Source organism: Bemisia tabaci, chromosome 8, assembly GCF_918797505.1.
Source record: "Bemisia tabaci chromosome 8, PGI_BMITA_v3".
In the NCBI taxonomy this organism is placed as follows: domain Eukaryota; kingdom Metazoa; phylum Arthropoda; class Insecta; order Hemiptera; family Aleyrodidae; genus Bemisia; species Bemisia tabaci.
Window position 1 is genome coordinate 45,848,167 of NC_092800.1, and position 20,838 is coordinate 45,869,004.

A 20,838-nucleotide genomic window follows, 5' to 3' on the forward strand; every position below is an offset into this window, starting at 1 on the left:
AGCACATTGACAAGAAAAAATACTCTTGATTCAATCAGATTTTTGCTTAAATCAAAAGGAAATCCGCTCAAATTGAGAGGTTTGGTTCTTCATTTAAGCTAAAATCTGCTTGAATCAAGAGTATTTTTTCTTGTCGATGTTTTTGAGAGTCCGGACTCTAGATCCAATGTGTTTTTTTTCCAGTGAATGTATTGGGATTCTGTTTTTCTCGTGTGAATATTCAATGTCAGCACCAAAAGAAATCGCCAAAAAAGTATCCCTTGCGTATATAAGGAATTTTAAAGTTGAATTTGAGAGACAGTAATTGTCACTTCCTTTTCATTTTACTGTCCGGAAAAGATTTATTCTGATGAACACCAATCTTTGGTGGCAAATACAACGTATACAATTTCAGAAACGTAAAAGTAATAATTATTTTAAAGTCGATCAAATGCGTCCAGTGTATGTAAGACCGTGTGCGTTGGAGCAATCGCTGCTGACTGGAGGAAACGACGGAGCGAGTGAAATTTTTTTCTTCAATTACCGTTCTCATTTTTAGTTAATAAAGGGACGGAAAGCACTAATATACTTAAAATGCCTCATAAGCGCCACTCGATTTATACATTTTTCGATAATCGTTCCATGGGTCCTTTTTTAGCATTAGAGTGCCCTTCAAACTTGGTTTGACGAGGTTGGAAAATGGCAAAACTTAAAACGGATAAAATGTATTATTCATTCAAAAATGTATTTTACACTCGTAATATGGCACAAAAATCTTATCATTTGTATATCATACTAAAAAGGAAACAACAAGTATAAAATTATAAATTAAATTAAAACAAATAAAAGATAGAACAATGTTAGACTATAGGAACTGGTATGAGAACTCAGCGAGTTCAAAATAGCTTGTAGGTCACTCAGTAGATGGTGACGTACCCTCACTTGTATATTTGATTTTTGTATGACTTTTCGAAATATTTTCCGGCAACTGTTCGTGTGAGGATTGGAGTTCAGGATGTTTTTGATCATTTTCTGTAGGATGAGAACCGAATAAGTCTCACTTCAAATTTTTGGCAGATAAAATTTAAGACGATGTAAATAAATTATACTAATGTAGAATCTTTGGTGTCACATCAATCAAAACCTCTGAAACCCGCGTAGATCAAGTAGATAAAGTCAATTAAAGAGCTCAAACATGAATTTTTTTGTAAAACTACAAATTTTGACGCTTGTTTTGTCAAAATGATACATTTTGAGGGACGATGCTGTAAGAAGATTTTACGAGAAAACCAATGGGATCATTTTTTAGACCTTAAAGTCTGTGAAAACGGAGTTATGAGCTTTAAATGCCACAGTCGTTTTCACACAACACTCTCAAATGTCGTTTTCACTGACTTACAAGGTCTAAAAAATGATCCCATTGGTCTTCTCGTAAAATCTTCTTACAGAATCACCCCTCAAAATTTACAATTTTGGCGAAATAAGCATCAAGATTTGCAGTTTTACAAAAAAAATTCATGTCTGAGCTCTCTAATTGACTCGGTCTACTGTGCGACGGTACACGGGAAAAAATCCTCTTGCGTGGGACCCGAAGTTTAGGTCATATGGATCTCTAGAGGAAGTTTTCAGATTGAGCATCTAAACACTTAAGGTCTAACTGTCGAGGTTCGGATCACATATCTGAAACTTCAGTTCACATCTGAAGTACTTCAAATGTGAGAACCGAAGTTTTTCGGATGTGAAAATCGAAGTTTTTTGGATGTGAAAACCGAGGTAACTCAGACGGAAGAACTGAAGTTTCAGATGTGTGATCCAAACCTCAGCAGCTGGACCTTAAATGTTCGGATGCTCAAACTGAAAACTTCAGAGATCCATATGACCTAAACTTCGCGTCCCACGCACGAAGTTTTTTTCTCCGTGTAGTGCAGCTTTTGGCTCAGAGCCCGAACTTGTTATCGGGGTAGCGGCGGTTCCTCTTGATATGCTCCTTGCGGCGGCGAGTCTTGTGCTTGCGAAGGAGGACGCACCCGATGGCGACGACGACGAGGACGATGGCCGCGAGGAGGACACCGGCGATGAGGAGCTTGTGGTCTTGGATGATGGCCGCCGCGGAGGGCGCCTCCGGCTCGGGCTCCCCGAGGGCCACCCCCAGCCCCGGGGCAACCCCCGCCGCCTGGGTCAAAAACGGCATGCTCCGGCCCCGGGCCAGGCTGCTCCGCGAGGAGTTGCAGAAGTCCTGCCGCTTGTACCAGTGCACCAGGCGCTTCCCCTCGTACTCCTCCGGCGACGCGCAACTGCAACGTGAACAAAGGAAGCTATCGTCAAAAGCAGAGTACTTATATGGAGAAAGTACGGGCATGTTGGTAATGGAGATGTTGCATGTGCCGCAATTTGCCGCAATAAATCTCTAGAACGAGCTAGGACAACCAATTAAAATTTAGGGAGTCGGAGAGAGAGGGTGATCCAATAATTCCGCACAATTAGCACTGGTGCATCACCTCTGCATGTAACTTTTGAACAAATTAAGGTACAGACTTTAAATGGAGATGTTACATGTGTGAGGAATTTGCGATCTGACTATTAATTCTCATGTAAAACTTCGCGCGAAACACGATGGTGCCACTAATTTTCTCTGAAACCAACTCCCCAGCTCAAAGAACTCTCTCAAAGTTGAGGCTGTAATGGAGGGGATATCCCACGCTATCCTGAGAGTCCACGTCTACATCAAGCCGACAAACTCTCCATGCAAAGATAGGGAGCAAATACATTAGCAGGGTTGCCGTGTTTCCAGTTTTGGAGTCCCCAAATAAAGTGGCAGCCCTGTCAATGTATTTGCTCCCTATTTTTGCATGGAGAGTTTGACTTGATGTAGCTTCGGATATCCCATCCATTACACCCTCAACTTTAAGAGCTTTTTTTGAGCTAAGGAGTTTATTTCAGGGAAAACCAGTGGCATTATCTTGCTTCTCGCAAACTTTTACTTGAGAATCAATAGTCAAATCGCAAATTCCTCTCTTATGCAACATCTCCATTTGGACGTATTTCTGCCAAACGGAACTACAGGCGAGTGGGAAAGATGGGATGTGCCCGTTGAAGCTCCATAGAAGACAATGTAAAATTTGGCCTGGTTCCCTTTGGAGGAATGGAAAAGCGGGATTTTCAGTCAGATTTTTTTTTTTTCAGTCAAACGGAACTATGTGCCAACTGAATGCGGCACTCATGAGCCATGCGCATGGCAAAAGAGCCTTGTAAACAGGACTCATGAGTTAATGCGGCGGAAGGGCGACCTTCGTCGCTGCTGACGTCACTGGCGCTTTATAATAATTCCCATTCATTTTTACGGCCCTCGACTAGCGAGCACACCCCTTCTTTTCCACCTGTCTCTGGTTCCGTTTGGCAGAAATACGTTCATAATAGGACGTATTTCTATCAAACGGATCTATGTCGATTATGACGTGACCCCTGTTATGCACATATTCTTATGGGTCTCAGGGCTCATGTCTTAATGCACAAAGTTCCGTTTGGTAGAAATACGTCCAATATGCGAAAAGAGGAGAAAAGTCAAGGAAGTTTTCAAGAAATTACGTTGAATGGTTTTTCAAAGAGAAAGTAAAGTGTGAGAAAGAGTCTAAAACTTCACAAACGGAGGTACGTGGTTTCGCACCTTGGCCATCGAATTGACAAAAATTGTTTAAATAGAAAAGTCACATCTGGTAGTTTTACGACTGGCACGTGTTCTTTTTTTTATCATAAACGGAAATTTCTAGTTAGATAAAGAAAGTTTTTCATTTCCACGCAAAAAATCTCGGGAGGATTTTCTGCTTCGTACAAACTGACGAGAGTTATCTTCACCGAAAATTACGATTTTGTCGCCTTTTTTCACACAGTCAATGCTATCTCATCTACAACCCTGAGTTAGTCAATATCACTTCTACTCGTGAATCAATGGGTTGATTAACTGTTACTTTTACTCATAAATCACCCTCAAACGAGGACGAAGATAGCAGCCTCTGTGAACGGTTGCGGTGAAAGATCCTGGAAAAGAACGGGAAATCTGGAGGAAGATGAGAAAACGACGGAGGCAGTGACATTCATCGGAACTTGAAAATAACGCTCGGTGATTGCTTGTGAGGGTTGATCGTGGCTCCCTCGCGTGGTAGGGGTTAGGGGTGGGGCGGCGCTAGTCCCGCGGGGGAGGAGTCTCAAACTAACCCCCTCCCCGAAGAGGGTCCAAAGCCGCAGAACGCGACGTCTCGCAAGGGTGAGATCAGGCGCATTACACCGTGTAATGCGCGTGTCCTCCTCATCCTTTTTTGCAATGGACCACTCTGCCGTGTTAAAGAAAAACGTCGTATGAACCTTCAAACGTTGCCAAATTTCCTTTGATAAAACACGAATTTCCTGGTGAACTTGTGAATGTTTTTCTTTCAACTTTTTAGATAATTTTGTTCGCAATTTGATCTAAAGTTCCTGAAAATTTCAAGTAAAAATATTTATAACATTCCTCAAAAATAAACATTTTATCGGAGGAAATTTGGTAACTCTTGAATGTTCATACGGCGTTCTTCCTTAGCACGGCCGTTTTAAGGAAAAACGTCGTATGAACATACGAGAGTTGTCAAATCTCCTTTCATAAAATGTTTACTATTGAGAAAAATTATGAATATTTTTCCTTGAAATTTTCAGGAACTTTATAGATCAAAGCACGAACAAAATTCTCCGAAAAATTGGAAGAAAAATATTCATAAGTTTCCCAGGGAATTCGCGTTTTATCACAGACAATTTGGCAACGCCTGAAGGTTCATACGGCGTTTTTCCTTAGCACAGCAGCACTAGACTACCGCGGTCGTATGCTGTAAACCTTCAGACATTGCCAATTCTCCTTTAACAAATCGTGTATTTTCGGGAAAATTTGAAAATATGTTCCTTTCGATTGATCAGAAAATTTTGTTCGTATTTTGATCTAAAGTGCCTAGAAATTTCAATGAAAAATATTCATAAAATCTTTCAATAATAAATATTTTTTAGAAAAAATTTGACAACATTCGAATGCTCATGCGGCGTTTTTCCTCGGCACGGCAGTAAACGGAGTGAAAAATTGAGACATTACAAAAACGTGTTCTTGCATCAAAATTTCACTTGAAACGTGATGGAGGCATTTTTCGAATAGTGACCATCTACAAGCATGGGAATCATTTGAAGAATGTAATATTTTCATCTGAATGATACTGCACTGGTCATATGACCTATGGAAAACTGAACTGAGGCCATATTTATGGGTCGAAATTGACCTTGGTAATGACACGAATGTGTGCTTGAATTCATGTTTTGTGCCTTCAATTCTTGGCGACGCAACTTTAGGTACGCTTGTGAAAGGTAACCATGCACCTATACCTAAGGGGCTCAGTGCTGATGTTAGATGCAAAAATGTACACATTTTTTTTGAAGTCCCAAAGTATATTAGGCGAGCACATTAAATATATAATGTAAAATTTGTAAAACTACAATTCTCTCTTAAAATGCGATGGTTCTTTCTATGATTTCTCTGGCACATGGGTATAGTCAGTAAGACATGCGAAAAACAGTGCTACTTGTAGAGTAATTAATTTTTATACCCATTCCGTCACGCTTTGATCATAGCATTACTAATCTCCATTAGACTGATGTAAAATATAAAAATTTGAACTATGTAAAAACTAAAATAGTACCTCAGATCGTTCAGCAGGCTTGGGGAAGACTTCATTAAGAATGGAAGCAAAAAGTCAACCATCCATTTTAGCGAGCATCGACAGTCAAACGGATTCCCCTGAAGATCGATTGTCTTGACTTTGTTCCAGTTGAACGCTGACTGCTCAACCGTCGTCAACTTGTTGTTGCTTAAATCAACCTGTAGAGAAAAGAATAATTAAATTTTATATGACGCGGGAGCGCCGACTAAGACGGCTAAATTTTATTAATAATACTGCGGATACTTCTTTATCATGTCTGAATTCTAATTTTCTGCTTCATTCTTTTCAGCTCATTTTCATTACATATTTATTTATTTATTTTATTTTCGTACGTTAAATCCCCATTATTGGAGCTATGGCACAAGTCAAAGAACACTAGGAATCACAATATACAATAATTAAAAATTTAAATTATAATTGTAAAATGTTAAATTAAGTGGTGGTTGGTAGAATGTTACTCATCAGCTGAAGTCAGGAATTCGTTTATATCATAAAATGCCTTGGTTAGGGGGAGATTTCGAAGTAAATTGAAGAATTTCTTATTAAGATTTTAAGCCCTGATACAGTAATGGAATTAATGTCACCACCATGAGGAATTATTTCATGAGATTTTATAGAAGTTAGTTTATTAAACACAAAACCCCGTCACTCCTGACCTGTTGCTAACTTAGCACGTTCAGTCTCATGGCCTGTGATGTGCCTTCCATTTCAGAGGATAGGCAAAACGCGCTCCTCCGTGTCAAAATAGTTGCATCTTGAAATACTGATCCAAGCGTTAAGCATTCTGATAATATGTGAAAGGCAACGGGTGACGAAAAAAATTGATTGCTATGATGGCTTGTGCGATACATTTGCAACAATTTATGTTATTTTCAAGAATATGATCTTTTAGTCACGAACTTGAACCAGAAATAAAAGTTTACAAGGACTTACTTGGCATAAATTCTTATCCGCAAAAGTTCCAATAATACTACTGAGTTCAGGATTGTGAGACATATTTAAAACCGCACAGTCAAGCATTATCATCGCTGAAACATTTATAGAGCAAATATTATACTTCCTACATAGCCATTCAATACACATTTTCCCAGGAGTCAGAGAATTCCATGGCATTGATATGTGGCTACTTATGATCTTAATTACAAGCGTGGGCGATGAATCTTAACATGAGGGCAAAGTTGATTTTGGTGAAAAAAATTGCAAATTTCACATTACACAGCATTAGAATTTATCAACTTCTTTTAAAAAATGTACACTTTTATCCGTTTTCATGCAAAAACCACTCATGATTCAAGCTAAAAATTATCGCGTATTCGTTTTTGATTTGTGAATTAATTTTAATCACACTTAAATGATTCCTTGAGATCCTAATAAAGGAGGCAACTTTTTCAGAGACTCTAACGGAATAATTGTTGTTTTCCATTGTGCTTAGGTACATCTAAATAAGGAACAAATATCAAAACCACTCTATAGAAATTATCCCACTTTTTATTGGATTAGAGGAAATTAATAGCAGATGTAATCAAAAGTAGAGTAAAGAACACAATAAAATTGAAGGACAACTCTATTAAGGAATAAGAGAATGGGATATATGTAATGAATTGAAATAAATGTCTCATCTTCACTTTATGAAATAGGCAAAAAAATGTCTCTCAGAAGACGGAAGTGTTTTTGCAATTGCAATCAGGGTCTCCCGACTGTATTTCATATAATTCATAGATTTACCTAGGCGATTTTTTTTTTTTTTTTTTTTTTTTTTTTTTTTTTTTTTTTAACAAATCATAATATAGCTTTATCCTCAATGGTACGGCTGTGTAAGCTATAGAGACTTTGACTCTTGAACCAAACGGCTCATCCCAGACACGTTTTATGCTTATTCTGAGTTTTCAATGAACATATCTTTGATTCAGGCAACACTGCTCAAATTTGTTCAGTACTATTGGACGTATTTCTGTCAAACGGAACTATGTGCATTACAACATGAGCCCTGAGACCCATAAGAACAATAAATAAAATGGCTCACGTCATGATGCACATAGTTCCGTTTGACAGAATTACGTCCCTTTACGAGGAATGAGATAGCTGTTATCACCAGCAATAATATTCCATGGCTGATAATATGTTGCTAAGGAAATGACTCCAAACTTGATATCTCATGAGGAAAAATCTTAGTTTCTCGCTCCTGCCTGAGATTCAACAAATGGATTCTGTCACGTTACAATAATTTTGGAATAAATAAGTGCGGTTTGAGGTGATCTTGGATATGCTCTCATCACACCATCGCAGATCTCAAAGCAATCATCAACTGACAATTGAGTGGTATTCGTTTGTTCAGCAAATACTTACGATCAAAGACTGACGCTAGACTTGATGTGTGGAAGTTCTCCAGCGTAGGAACGAAATTCAAACTCAAAAATGTCAACTTATGGAAACCAGAAATATTGAGTCGGTCACCGATCAAAGGATTTCCATCCAATATCAAACTCTTCAGTTCACCGTAAAATTCAAAACAGTTAATAGTTGTTATATTGTTCCACGAGGCATCCAAATCCTGAAAGCATGTCATTTTCAATTTATATTTTGCATTTAGCGTAGTTAATTGTAAGACCGCTGATACTTTATAAGTGATAGGAAATTATTTTGGATGTTTTAGAACTAATTAGAGTTACTAAAACGTAAAATATTCCGAAATTGTTCCTTTTAAACGATGTGGATTTCGGTTATTTGTCGAAATTATTTGAAAAGATCCAAATTTCTAATTTTTTTCAGACATCATGCAGATAATAAGTTAGACGTATTTATGCTAAAAGGTACTAAGTCACCAGTGAACCATATGCGCATTGTTCCTTTTGGTATAAATCTGTCAAATTTTTGAAATTTCTGTTTTTTTTTAAATTTTCTTAAAAAACCCAATCCTTTGGGATCTTATAATGAAAGTGTAGATTATCATCCGTTTCTCGTGATCCAACGCGGAGATTCACTGAGCCGATTTCAATTTCTAAGTCTGTCATTTATTTTTGATCGTTTTGAATAGAATCCATGAAGCTGTTCTTTCGAGGGCGTGGCGCATCCACCGGAGGTTAGGCGGTATTCTACCGTGCTAAGGAAGAATGCCGCATGAACATTCGAGAGTTGCCACTTTTCCATTGATAAAATGTTCATTTCTGAGGAAACTTATGGATATTTTCCCTTGAAATTTTCAGGACTTTTCGGCAGAATTGCGAGCAAAATTATCTGGAAAATTGATGGAAAAATATTCGTAAGTTGACCAGTAAGTTTGTGTTTTATCAAGGGAAATTTGGCAACGCCTGAAGGTTCATACGGCGTTCTACCTTAGTACAGTAGTATTGCGGCCGGAGGGTGCGACCCTTAATGAACTGAATTTAGTAGGTTTTTTAGCAACACGAGATTTTTGGATTTAGCCAAGGCAATGGATTTAATAAATGGATATAAATAATGAAGATTACTTTATTAATGATCCAAATTCATCACCCTGGCTAAATTTAATAATCTGTTCTTAATGAACTGTACCTCATTTTGCAATTAGGAGCTACAATTCCTGGCTCAGTCTAGACACAATGTACTTGTAGCAGGCAATTAGCAATCGGCGGCAATTTACAAGCCAGTGGTAAATAAATATAGAAAAAAATAAAATTCAAAAATAAAAGAACAAGATTAGAGTGCTGATAATGTGAATAGACACTTTTCCATCCAGAGAAACACGGCAGGACTATGCACGCTCAGAAGAACGTGTAGTGAACTCCGTGACATAGTTGGGTTGAGATCGGACAGGCAACTGAACTAACATCTTGACAAAGCGTAGAATATCACAAAAAATGAAGGCGCTTCAAGCCGAGCTCATACTTTTGGAGACCGTAACCCTTAAAAATTGCATTATGCCTATGCGCATTATTGCGATTTATTGAAACAACGTATAAACCACTTGCAAATTACCGGCGATTGCTAGCTGTCAGCGACTTATATACCGTTAGTTTCCCGATGCACATAAGTTGTTTTATGGATGAGCCAAATATTGTAGTTTCTAATCGCAAAAAAGGTACAATTGATGGCAGTGGAAGAGAGGATTGTTCCTTACCTCAAGTTTGGGAGAAACCTTCAGGACAGCCTCCAGGCTGGATAACTGGTTGTGGCTGACGTCGAGCTTCGCTAGTTTCTGAGCGACGACTTCATCCAACCTCTTCACCTCATTTCGGGTGAGCTCCAAGTTCTTGAGCGAGAGGAAGGACCCTGCTATCCCAGCAATCCGGTTCGACGCCAGGAACAGGTCCTCGAGCCCGTCGAGCGCCCGCGGCGGCTCGAACCGGAAACTGACCAACCGGTTCGCCGACAGGTCCAGGACCCGCAACCGCGGCATCCCGGCGAACGTCGCCGCCGTCACCGCGTCCATCTGGTTCCGCGAGAGGTTCAGGTGCGTCAGCTCCGGGAGCCATAACGCGTCTAATGACGTCACGTCTGACGTCGTGACGTTCTCCAGAACCGGTTCCCCGGGAGACGGCAAGGAGCAGACAACGCTCCCGAAGAGGAAGTTTGAGGATAGGTCGAGGATTTTGAGTCGCTTCAGCTCGAGTTTTTCGCACCAGAGCTTGTTGAGCTTGTTTTGGCTCAGGTCGACTTCCTCCAGAAGCGGACTGTGCTCCAGGACGTTCAGGTCCAGTCTGCTGAGGGCGTTGCGGCTGAGGTTGAGTACCTGAAAACGGGGAAAGAACAGTGAAATTTAGCTATTGCATGCCATAGGGATTAGCAATTGGGCGTATTTCTATCAAACGGAACTATGTGCATTTAGACATGAGCCCTAAGACCCATAAGAATATATTCATAACAGGGCTCACGTCACAATGCACATAGTTCCGTTTGGCAGAAATACGTCCAATTGGACATATTTCTATCAAACAGAACTATGTGCAGAGGGAAAGATGGGGTGTGCTCATTAGTGCTCGGGCCAAAAGAATGAATGGGAAATATATAGCGCCAGTGACGTCAGCGGCAACGACGAGAGAAACGACGACCGGGAAGGCGGTTTTTGACTCATGAGCCCTGTTCACAAGGCTCTAGATACATGTCCACGGCTCATGGGTGCCGCACTTAGTTGGCTCATAGTTCCGTTTGCTAAATTGGAGAAGCAGGATTTTACGTTCTGTCCAACGGAACTGTGTGCACAGTGTATGAGCCGTGGACATGTGACAAGAGCCTTGTGGACAGGGCTCATGAGTTAAAGACCGCCTTCCCGATCCTCGTTTCTCTCGTCGTTGCCGCTGACATCACTGACGCTTTATATTTCCCATTCATTCTTATGGCCCGAGCACGAACGAGTACACCCCATCTTTCTCTCTGCACATAGTTCTGTTTGATAGAAATACGTCCAATTAGAGGATATCGATGGCCGAAGTGCGACACCACATATCTCCATTGTAATGTTTCAAAAGTTCCGTTCCTATTTTATTTTTTCGCAGAGGGAGAAACCAACTTTATAGATTGAAATTTACACGGATTATGTTGTCAACAGGGAGGAAAAATCAAATAAGTTTTTAAGAAATTACGTTGACTGGTTTTTCAAAGAAAAAATAAAGTATGACAGGAAGTCTGCAACGTCTGAAATGGAGATGCGTGGTAAAGTTGCAATTCGCGAGTAGAAATTGTACAACACTGAAATGGATTACATTTTACAATAAGGAGCCACTATTTCTGGCCTATTTTAGAAACAACGTATATGTCATTGATTTCCCAATGCAAATATGTACTTTTATGGGAGAGCCAGAGATAGTGGTTCCTTATTGCAAAATGTAATCCAAATGTAGTTCCGTTCTTTCGCGAGAGAAACGATAATATAAGGAAAATAGATTCACTCGTTACCTGCAAAAACTCCAAACTCTCAAACGCCGCATGCTCTATCCGGGCGAGCAAGTTACTGGAAACATCCAGAAATTTCACCGTCTCCAGGCCGGTGGAAAAGTCCTCCGGGAGACTCTCGATAGAATTGGCCGCCAGCGACACCTTGCGGTAAGCCACCGGAGTCTCGGCCTTCTTCAGGTGGTTCAACGCATCCACAGACGTCAGATTCAAACCCTGGATGAGCAAGTCCACGTTGTGGATAACTCGCTCGGGAGGAACGACCTGGTCGGCCTCCACCACGAGAAGCTTTCTCTCGTCGAGGGCCCCGGGGCGCGGTGGGCCCCGCGGAAGGCCCCGCGGGTGAGGGTCCTCCTCGCACTGCACTTCCAGAGTGTCTATCACTCCGTCGCTGAGTAGTTGCTCACGGTCGCAACTGCACTCCAAACACAGGAATTTCAGGTCCTTGTAGAAGGCGGCGAGTGTCGCACTCACGATCCAAAGTTCGAGGAGGAGGAGGAGATGCACGTTGCAGCTCATTTTTTGTTCGGTTTTCAGAGTGGCTTTCACTTTTTTCGTCGCTTGAAAGCGTAGCGCTCCGTTATCATGGCTGATAACCTCCGGTCGTGACGGAAGCTCGTTAGGTTAATCGTTGCTCATGACCTAACCTCAGTTGATTCACAGAGAGGCCGCCATGCATTAGGTTGTTTCGGAACAAGAGCTGGCTTCGCTTTCGGGTACTTTTCCTCTCGTTCGGAGGGAGCGGGCCTTGAAGTGAGCTGGAAACGGAAAAGAAAGAGAGTGACGAGGGAATCGAATGTAACTAGGTATTATGAGAATACACGAACCGATTGCGGTGCGCGCACGGGTCGTAAAGACAGTAAGTTGGAATTTTTTGCCAACGTGCGTTAAAAATTCAGCATTAAGCTGAAAAGCTCAAAACAGGAGAGAGAAAAAGCTCATTTCAGCCAGGGCCGGATTTAGGGGGTGGCCACATGGGCAGCGGCCCATGGCGGAAAATTTAGAGGGCGGCAAATGTTGTAATTTTTTCAAATGTAGGTATCAAGAAAAAAATCTGATTCAGAAAAAAAATTACAAGCGAAAAAAGGCGAAAAAATTTCTCATTTCCTGAGAGATAAAGTATAGAAATTTCTAATTTGTTCGTCTTTCGCTGATACAAGAGATAAAGCCTTTAATTAGTCTAGTTGAGAGAGAAACCAAACACGCAATTCGGCCTGGAGCGGCACGGCTGCGAGCAATGATGACGAGGACTTGAGATGGAAAAGAGAAGCCCTCGGCAAGTCGGTCAGCATGAAATACATATTAGCGCCTATAAGACTCCATGAATACTTCACGCATTACATCAAACGGATTGCGGTCAGTAGCGGTTGGCGTGAAACCCGAAACAGGTAGGCGTGATAGTGCCTACTAGACTGCATGAATACTTCACGCATTGCGTAAAAAAACAGTGCGATCAGCAGCGGTCAACGTGGAACGCATAGCGCCTACAAGAATGTATGGATACCTCACGCATTTCGCCAAACACATGGCGCGATGGCGGAAATTAAAATCATTAAACCACATTCATGTTCATTCTTTCATAATTTTTTCGTTCATTTCTTATAAATGAAAGGCCTCGTCCACACAGAGATAGGTTCACGGAACGTAATTTTCGCGCAAAGTTCCGTGAAATTTTACTAGTGGTTGAGAGGGTTTTCACATGAAATGTGTCCAACACGACTAAACGCGTCTCATGCAACCCTCCTCCTCCGGCACGTTCACTTGATGGTTTTTTATCGATGTTTCAAAACGAATGAGAAGGGGTGGCAAAATACAGGCGGCCCATGGGCGGCAAGTAGATAAATCCGGCCCTGATTTCAGCACAGTTTTCCCTCAAAGAGATATGCTGTTTGGTGCAACACTAGTTACGTCCATCCAGGAACAAATCTCTTTGAGGGAAAACTGTGCTCAAATGAGCTTTTTCCCTCTGTATTGAGATATTCAGCTTAATGCTGAATTTTTAACGCACGTTGGCAAAAAACCCCGAACACAAAATGAGAATACTCATACAGAGTAATTCAAAAGGCCTGCACCACTAGCGGCAGGCATCTACCTTACTACTTTTGAACAAATTAAGAGAGACTGACATTTTGTAGTTGCTCCTAGGTAAATGGAAACGACTCTTGGGCAGCCCTAAAATTGTTGAGGGACCACCCTGAATGTGCGCACGAATCTGAAGGGTTACAAGGCTGTTGTGGGAGACTTTTGAATCATCCTGTGTGCAGGGCCGGATTTACCAATAGGCTACATAGGCTATAGCCTAGGGCGCAACATTCTGAGGGGCGCAACATTTTTGAGAATTTATTAAAAAATGTGACTTTTGTTACTTCTTATTTTCCAAAACCAACTTGCAAACGGAAACGTACCTCAAAAAACTGTTTAAAATCGTGTTTTTTTAAAGGTGAATTTGAACATTTTCCTGACACCTAGCACTCTCCTTCTGATCTATAAGGGAGGGGCGTCTGTGACCCCCCCCCCCCCCAACGAGAGCGCCTTCTTTTATGGGCGCCACCCTAAATTTAGCCTAGGGCGCTAAAAATGTAAATCCGGCCCTGCCTGTGTGAGGAGGTTTAACAAAAACGAAAAATCTATTTGCAATACTGCCGTGCTAGGGAAGAACATGCGCTGCAAAATGCAATTAATAATCTAAAAATTTACAATGGAACGTGTATATATTTTTCTTCAAATTTCACAGAGATTTTAACTCGTAGTTGAATCTACGATTCCTGGGAGTTTCAAGAAAATATATTCAAAATTGAACGTATTTCTGTCAAACGGAACTATGTGCATTATGACGTCAGCCCTGTTATGCATATATTCTTGAGGATCTTGAGGTGGGGCTCATGTCTTAATGCACATAGTTCCGTATGACAGAAATACGTCGAAATTTCTTAAAAATGAGCATTAAAGCGTTTGGCAACATCTGAAGGCTCACGCAGGTTCTTCATCAGCACGTTAGAATCATATTAAGGACTCCTATCGTGAATGGACTGTTACAAATTTTGGATTGAAATAAGAGGCCGGAATAAATACAGGGTGATCCCGGGATCAAATCGCTAAGCTGCAGGAGCGGTCTCAATATGAGTCAATATAAGGCTTTTTACCACTATAGACTTTTTTTCATAAGTGACTCAATTCGTAACTACGGCCGCCATCCCTCCTGCTCTCGTAAAAAAGTTTGAGAAAGTCATCATTTTTTTTCTGAATTATACGGCAGTTATGAATCAAAACTCAGGAAAAATTACTATTTTCTACCTGTAATTGCACCACTAAATGCATTCAAGGCCTTCAAAATATTGAAGTTTTAAGTTCAAGGGAGATCTCAAAGAGTCCAAATGATGGGGAACCAAATTTTTACCTCAGAAGAGTTGAGATCCCTTGAAATGACCATTTAATTTGAATTTTTGAGATTTTTGCGGCTATGACTGAAATCAGCACTAAGAAATATATCGTGGACTGTTTTCTCTTCTGAATTTGTTGTGACGTAAACATTAAACAATGACGGCGTGTACACAATGCTCAATGAGACATTATCATATCCACAGACAAGCATTTCTATTCCCGGAAAATCGAATCCATCTCCATTGGCGTTCGCTGATAGAAATGTAATCTCGGATCCTTTTTGATTCGCAGAACGGTAATTGATCCCGACTAAGTCGTCGCTGTGCCCTACATTGCCGAGTTTCCTTATTCGAATTTTTGATCGTAAATATTATGATCGCATGGAGTGGAATTTTCATTTACACGATTCATTGATTCCTCTGGGGAAATAATTTTCTTAGCATATATCACAAAAATCTAAGATAGTCTATTTTACCTGCTATGGTCGAAAGTAAGAAATGCTATACCTGTAAATTACTTCTAAATTTTCAAAATAATAGCATGCTGATAACTGGACAAGGAAATCATTTATTTCTATCTGTAACATTGCAGATTTTCCGGCACTCTTGTGCTTCCCATTGGCGAAGGAAATAATGTTTTTTTCCGCGAATGTTCGTGATTTTTTATTTTTTTTCAGGAGTTTTTTATTATAAGAAACAATTCATGGGGCTTGGTGGTTTCCTTTCATAAATATAAAATAAAAACGTAAATTGGGCGTGATTTTGCAATTACGACCTACAATTTTTGGCTCACTCGTAAAAACACCAATGTGCACGTAAGGAAACTAATAGCACATACGTCGATTCTAAAGTGAGCAGGATATTTTAGTTCCAAATTGCAAAATGCAGTCCAATTTTAAAACACCGTGATCGAAACGCATGACACCTCTGTTCAGTCATCAATATCTTTCAACTAGGCTGATTTTGGATATTAATGCTGATGACAGACAATTTAATTGTGGCCCACCCACGAGAAAAAAAATTAGACCCATTCAACTAGACTCAGTGTAACTGCTTCCCACGTTGCCAGATTTCCACGTTTATTAATTTCCAAAAAGTTCTAAGCATCGAGACTCTACAAAAAAACATAAACAAGATAGAAACCTAGTTCTTATCCGTAATGGATTTTGTATGAATCACACAGACTCTGTTTTAAGGGCTTGCCGTTCGAGAAGACTTCGATGCTTAGAGGCAGCTCTAGATTGATCACTTATCCGGACAGCAATTTGTCACTGAAAATCAAGGAGACCCTCACACTGAGCACGCACATTTTCACAAGCCATTAACTATGAATGTCTTTGCATCGGTTGCAACGCGAAGTGGAGACAGAGATGTTGAATCTCACAATCAGCCACACAAGACACTCATCCAGAACCGGAAACTTGAAAAGTGATAATTTGCAAGTTGCTCCGTTCTTAAACAACTGTTGTTTTCTTTAGTCTGCTTTTAGCTCAAAATATAATCATTCGGTTGAATTATCCTATGAATCATAATTTTGCCACAGGAAACCGCTCTTATGTCACGCAAACGGGGGTGAATGCTGCTGTGCTAAGGAAAAACGCCGTATGAACATCCAAGAGTTGCAAAATTTCCCTCGATAAAATGTTTATTTTTGAGGAAAGCTACATGTATTTTTCCCTGAAATTTTCAGGGACCTCGGGTCAAATTGCGAACAAAATTAGCTGAAAAATTGGAAGAAAAATATTCCCAAATTTTCTCTAGAATAAGTGATTTACGAAAGAAAATTTGGCAACGCCTGTTGGCTCATACGGCGTTCTTCCTTAGCATGACAGAATGGGGGGGAGGGGGGTCTGCTTTTGAGTGATGGGAGCATAACCACTGCGAGGGAAAGGGCAGGAGAGTGTCTCATATCACGTGACATTGCGCAAAAATTGTATGAATCTCCACTTTGTCAACAAAATTTGTTGGCCTTCTAAAAGTATCGACCAAAAAAAATAATAAGGATTTCTTTCTGTAAAATGAGGGTCCAGCGATGCGTATGACGTACTTTTTCAGGGAGGGGATCTACGCTACAAATGTGTGATGGTAAGAGAGAAATCAGAGATTTTTAAAATTACAAATTTCATTGCGTTACATTTCGCATCATTGAAAGTTATTACTCATAGTGCAATAATGTGAAAATCATGAATGCATTTGTCTGTTGAAGTTTTGCGATTGAGACACATTTTAGTATTGAAAAGGAAAAATAACTGATAAGAAAAGGGTTCAATGGAGTTCATTCGTCAACATTTCTGCTTGTGTCAAATATGTACACAGTGACAATGTTGATTATCATCGGTGAACTCTGATCCCAAGCAATCAATCAATTTCAGGTTCAAAATTGCATTTGCACCAATACAGATTTCTGTGGGATTTTCACAACCGAATTTGTAACAACCAAAAACGTTTGGTGTTCACCTTTGATGCGAAAGTTCTGTTATAAAGGGCAACTAAACTTTTAATTTAGAAAATTTTCGCAACTTGCAACTGGTCAGCCTTGAAAAACTGAGGAAAATTATTTCCATAAGATAGGTATGGGGAAAATTGTTAAAAATTCAAATTCAAATGCAATGCAATCAATGGGTCAACGGGCATCGGGCAAAGACACCAATCATGGTTTTTTATTAATGTTTCATCCAGCAGAGACAAGTTGCATACAGCAGAGATGATAAGTTATCACACTCAATCACACTTAAATGAAGATACCACAAAAAAACACTTTTATTTATATCGAGCCTCGCTCTTGTTTGCGTAATATAATATGACCATGACATTGTTAGATACGCTCGAGATCAGAAGATAAATTGGTGAAATTTTCAGCTCGGAATTCTCAAAATTATCCTGGTAAAAATGAACTTTGCACTGGGGAATTTAGCAACATTGAAATGCAGTTACGTTCTTTCGTGGGGTTATTTTGACTCCTCTTTTGCAGTTCACAAAAATCGTCACTAACACGGAAAATCGTTTTTCCCGTCGCCGACACCATCGGAACTTCATTGCTGATCATCATGGAAGTGCACTTCTGCCGTAAGGAAAAACGCCGTGTGAGCATTCGAGAGTTGCCAATTTTCCTTTACTAAAATGTTTATTTTTTTAGGAAAATTATGAATATTGGTCCTTGCAATTTTCAAAAGATTTGGATCAAATTACGAACAAAATTATCTAAGAAATTGGTAGACAAACATTCAAAAATTTTACTGAAAGTTAGTAATTTGCTAGGGGAACGCCTAGAAAGCTTTGTCAACGCCTGAAAGCTCATACGACGTTTTTTTTTCTTTTTTTTCTTTTTTTTAACCACAGGAGTAGACGCAAGATGCGATGGAATCGGAGCGACACTTAGGTCAAAAACTTATCAATTCTCAATGCTTATACATTTAGCAATTTCAGAAACAACTTTCTCACTAATGGGAAACTTTTTCGACCAGGAACTTTTTTTTAGATCCCGGAATCGTGCGAAAACGAAAACCGCGATGAAATTGAAGCGAAGATAAGGTCGAAACCACAAATGAATCAGTGAGAACGGAAACACACCAACTCGGTAACTTGAAAATACTCAATTTTCATTAAAGACAGTCAATTTTCCCAAAGGTCATTGAAGTTACCGTATCTGTTCCAACTTGGACATTTAAAGTGTCCTTAAGTACTTGTACTTCGGCACCAAACATATTTGTCTTAGACCAATTTCTGTGCAATTTTGTAAGTGTCTTGATTATTTACATTTTTTCGAGTTGGTGCGTTTTCGTTCTCACTAATTCAAATAGGAACGCATTTAGCAAAAAGGAACCAGCGCGTTTACAGTGTTTTGAAAATTGTGAAAATCCTCCTTTCCTTTAAAGAATACTTGAGATATGTATACTTTTAACATTTAGACGATTATTTTCCTTTAAAATTGACAATTTCTTGTTGGGAAGTCAAAATTATTTGCTATTCTGGAAGATTTTTCATATAATTATGAAGAAGCAACATTTTTACAACACTGTAATCGCGCTGAGTCCTTTTTGCTTAGCGCAGTCGGATTTATCCTGCAATTGAAATATTACTCAGTTCCTCAAATTTGAAAGCAACATATACAAAAAAATAGCAAATTTAACTTTTCAGTTAAAAGGCTTACCTTCCAATCTCTATTCACAGCAATATGAGGAGAAACTATTTCACTTATCGCGAACTTTTCGATTAGGAACTTTGTAATCGATTCCGAAATGACGCGAAGACGGAAAACGCGAGGGGATCGCGGCGTCGCGACGCTTAAGTCGATTACTCTCGGCGAGGCGTGGGCACTGTTGCGGGCGTCGGGCGTTCTCGATTACGGCGGGCGGCGCTGCTGATGAGGCGCTCGGCGTTATGCGGGGCGCTATGCGATCGCCTCACCTGTGTGAAATTGACTCATTTAATCTTATCTATTGTTTGTCGGACCATCCTTCCATGCTCTAACGCTGCGTTTCCGACGACGACGACGCCGTGTTAACGTCGACCAGGCTTGCTCCCGATCTGAGTCACGGCCGCCGCACAGCCCGTCCGGGGTATTCGAAATCCAGACAATGCACTTGGAATCCGACTCAAAATCCATCGCAATTCTGGCGTGCTAAGGAAAAACGCCGTATGAGCATCCCAAAGTTGCCAAATTTCGTCTCTGAAAATCGTTATTTTTTAAGGAAGTTATGAATATTTTTCCTTGAAATTTTCAGGAACTTTAGGTGAAATTGCCAACAAAATTATCTGAAAAATTGAAGGAAGGACATCTACAAATTTTTCCGAAAATTCGTGATTAACCAAAGAAAATGTGGCAACGCCTGAAGGCTCATACGGCGTTTTTCCTTAGCATGGCGGTAAAGGACGCAATGAACATATACGGACCACGTTAAGCGGATAGGAACCAAGCCACATCAGCCATTGCCAAATTTAATGCGGCAATTAAATTTTTTGCATGCAGACGGTTGTGCGGATTTAAATGCAAATTTCGATGAATTTTCTACTTGGTGCGAAGTAAATTCCTTTAGATTTTCAAAGGAATCCGCATAAACGTTCTCTTGTGAAGAATTGCATTGCCGTGTAAAATTTGGCAATATATCTGACTTGGCTTTGTTCTCTTCTGCTAAACGCGGTGTATATGAGACAGGAGTCATTTTCTGCTATGCTAAGCAAAGAACGCCGCCTGAGCATTCAAATTGGACGTATTTCTATCAAATGGACTATGTGCTTTATTGCGTGAGCCCTGTTATTCACACATGCTTATGGGTCTCAGGGCTCATGTCTGAATCCACATAGTTCCGTTTGATAGGAATACGTCCAATTTGTCACTCCTCTGATGTAAAGGCGTATCTCTATTTGCAGGCGAGCCGCGGGAAGTAGAAAGTAATACTTCGACTCACGTGGAAATTGAAGCACGCCCTCAGGTCAGAAAAACGACGAAATGATCTTTAATGTCCCCCGATTACTTTTTCCTTTTTCGGGGAAATAAAATCAAACTTCAAGCCATCAAATTTGTACATAAAACAGACTAGGAGTCGCATTCATGGTCTTTCTTGAAACAGCTCCTTACGAGGGGAAGCATCATATTATTTACATTGTGATTAAGGTCAGCTAAAAGGAAGATTCATCCAAAAATATTTGTGTGCAAATTGTTTAAATGTACAAATAATAAAAAAAAATGTGATTAAGGGAAACTCTTAAAACAGAATCATAAAGAGGACAATTTTTGCCAACCTCGAGTAAAATTCAGCCGCATAAGTACCAACTTCTTCTTCAATTGGACCGCGTTTAGCAGAAACAAACCAAGCCACATCAGCTATTGCCCAATTTAACGAGGCAATTGAATTTTTTACGAGAGAAATTTAAAGCGGATT

At 40.1% G+C, this 20,838-nt stretch overlaps 1 protein-coding gene across 2 annotated transcripts; it reads right to left on the reverse strand.

Annotated features, from left to right (window-relative positions):
• Positions 1-703: 703 nt before the first annotated feature.
• On the reverse strand, positions 704-19,473 carry LOC109043035 (uncharacterized). Of its 2 annotated transcripts, none has more exons than XM_019060063.2 (7): positions 19,107-19,473; positions 11,580-12,334; positions 9,805-10,416; positions 8,055-8,259; positions 6,642-6,736; positions 5,688-5,866; positions 704-2,273 (listed from the first exon to the last, which is right to left on the reverse strand). In XM_019060063.2, exons 2-7 carry the CDS (start codon positions 12,093-12,095, stop codon positions 1,916-1,918), a joined length of 1,965 nt encoding a protein of 654 aa, XP_018915608.2. In that variant the 5' UTR covers positions 12,096-12,334; positions 19,107-19,473; the 3' UTR covers positions 704-1,915. The 2 variants fall into 2 exon arrangements, with proteins under 2 accessions (XP_018915608.2, XP_018915609.2); XM_019060064.2 differs by lacking the exon at positions 19,107-19,473 and adding an exon at positions 16,100-16,313.
• Between the last annotated feature and the right edge of the window lie 1,365 nt (positions 19,474-20,838).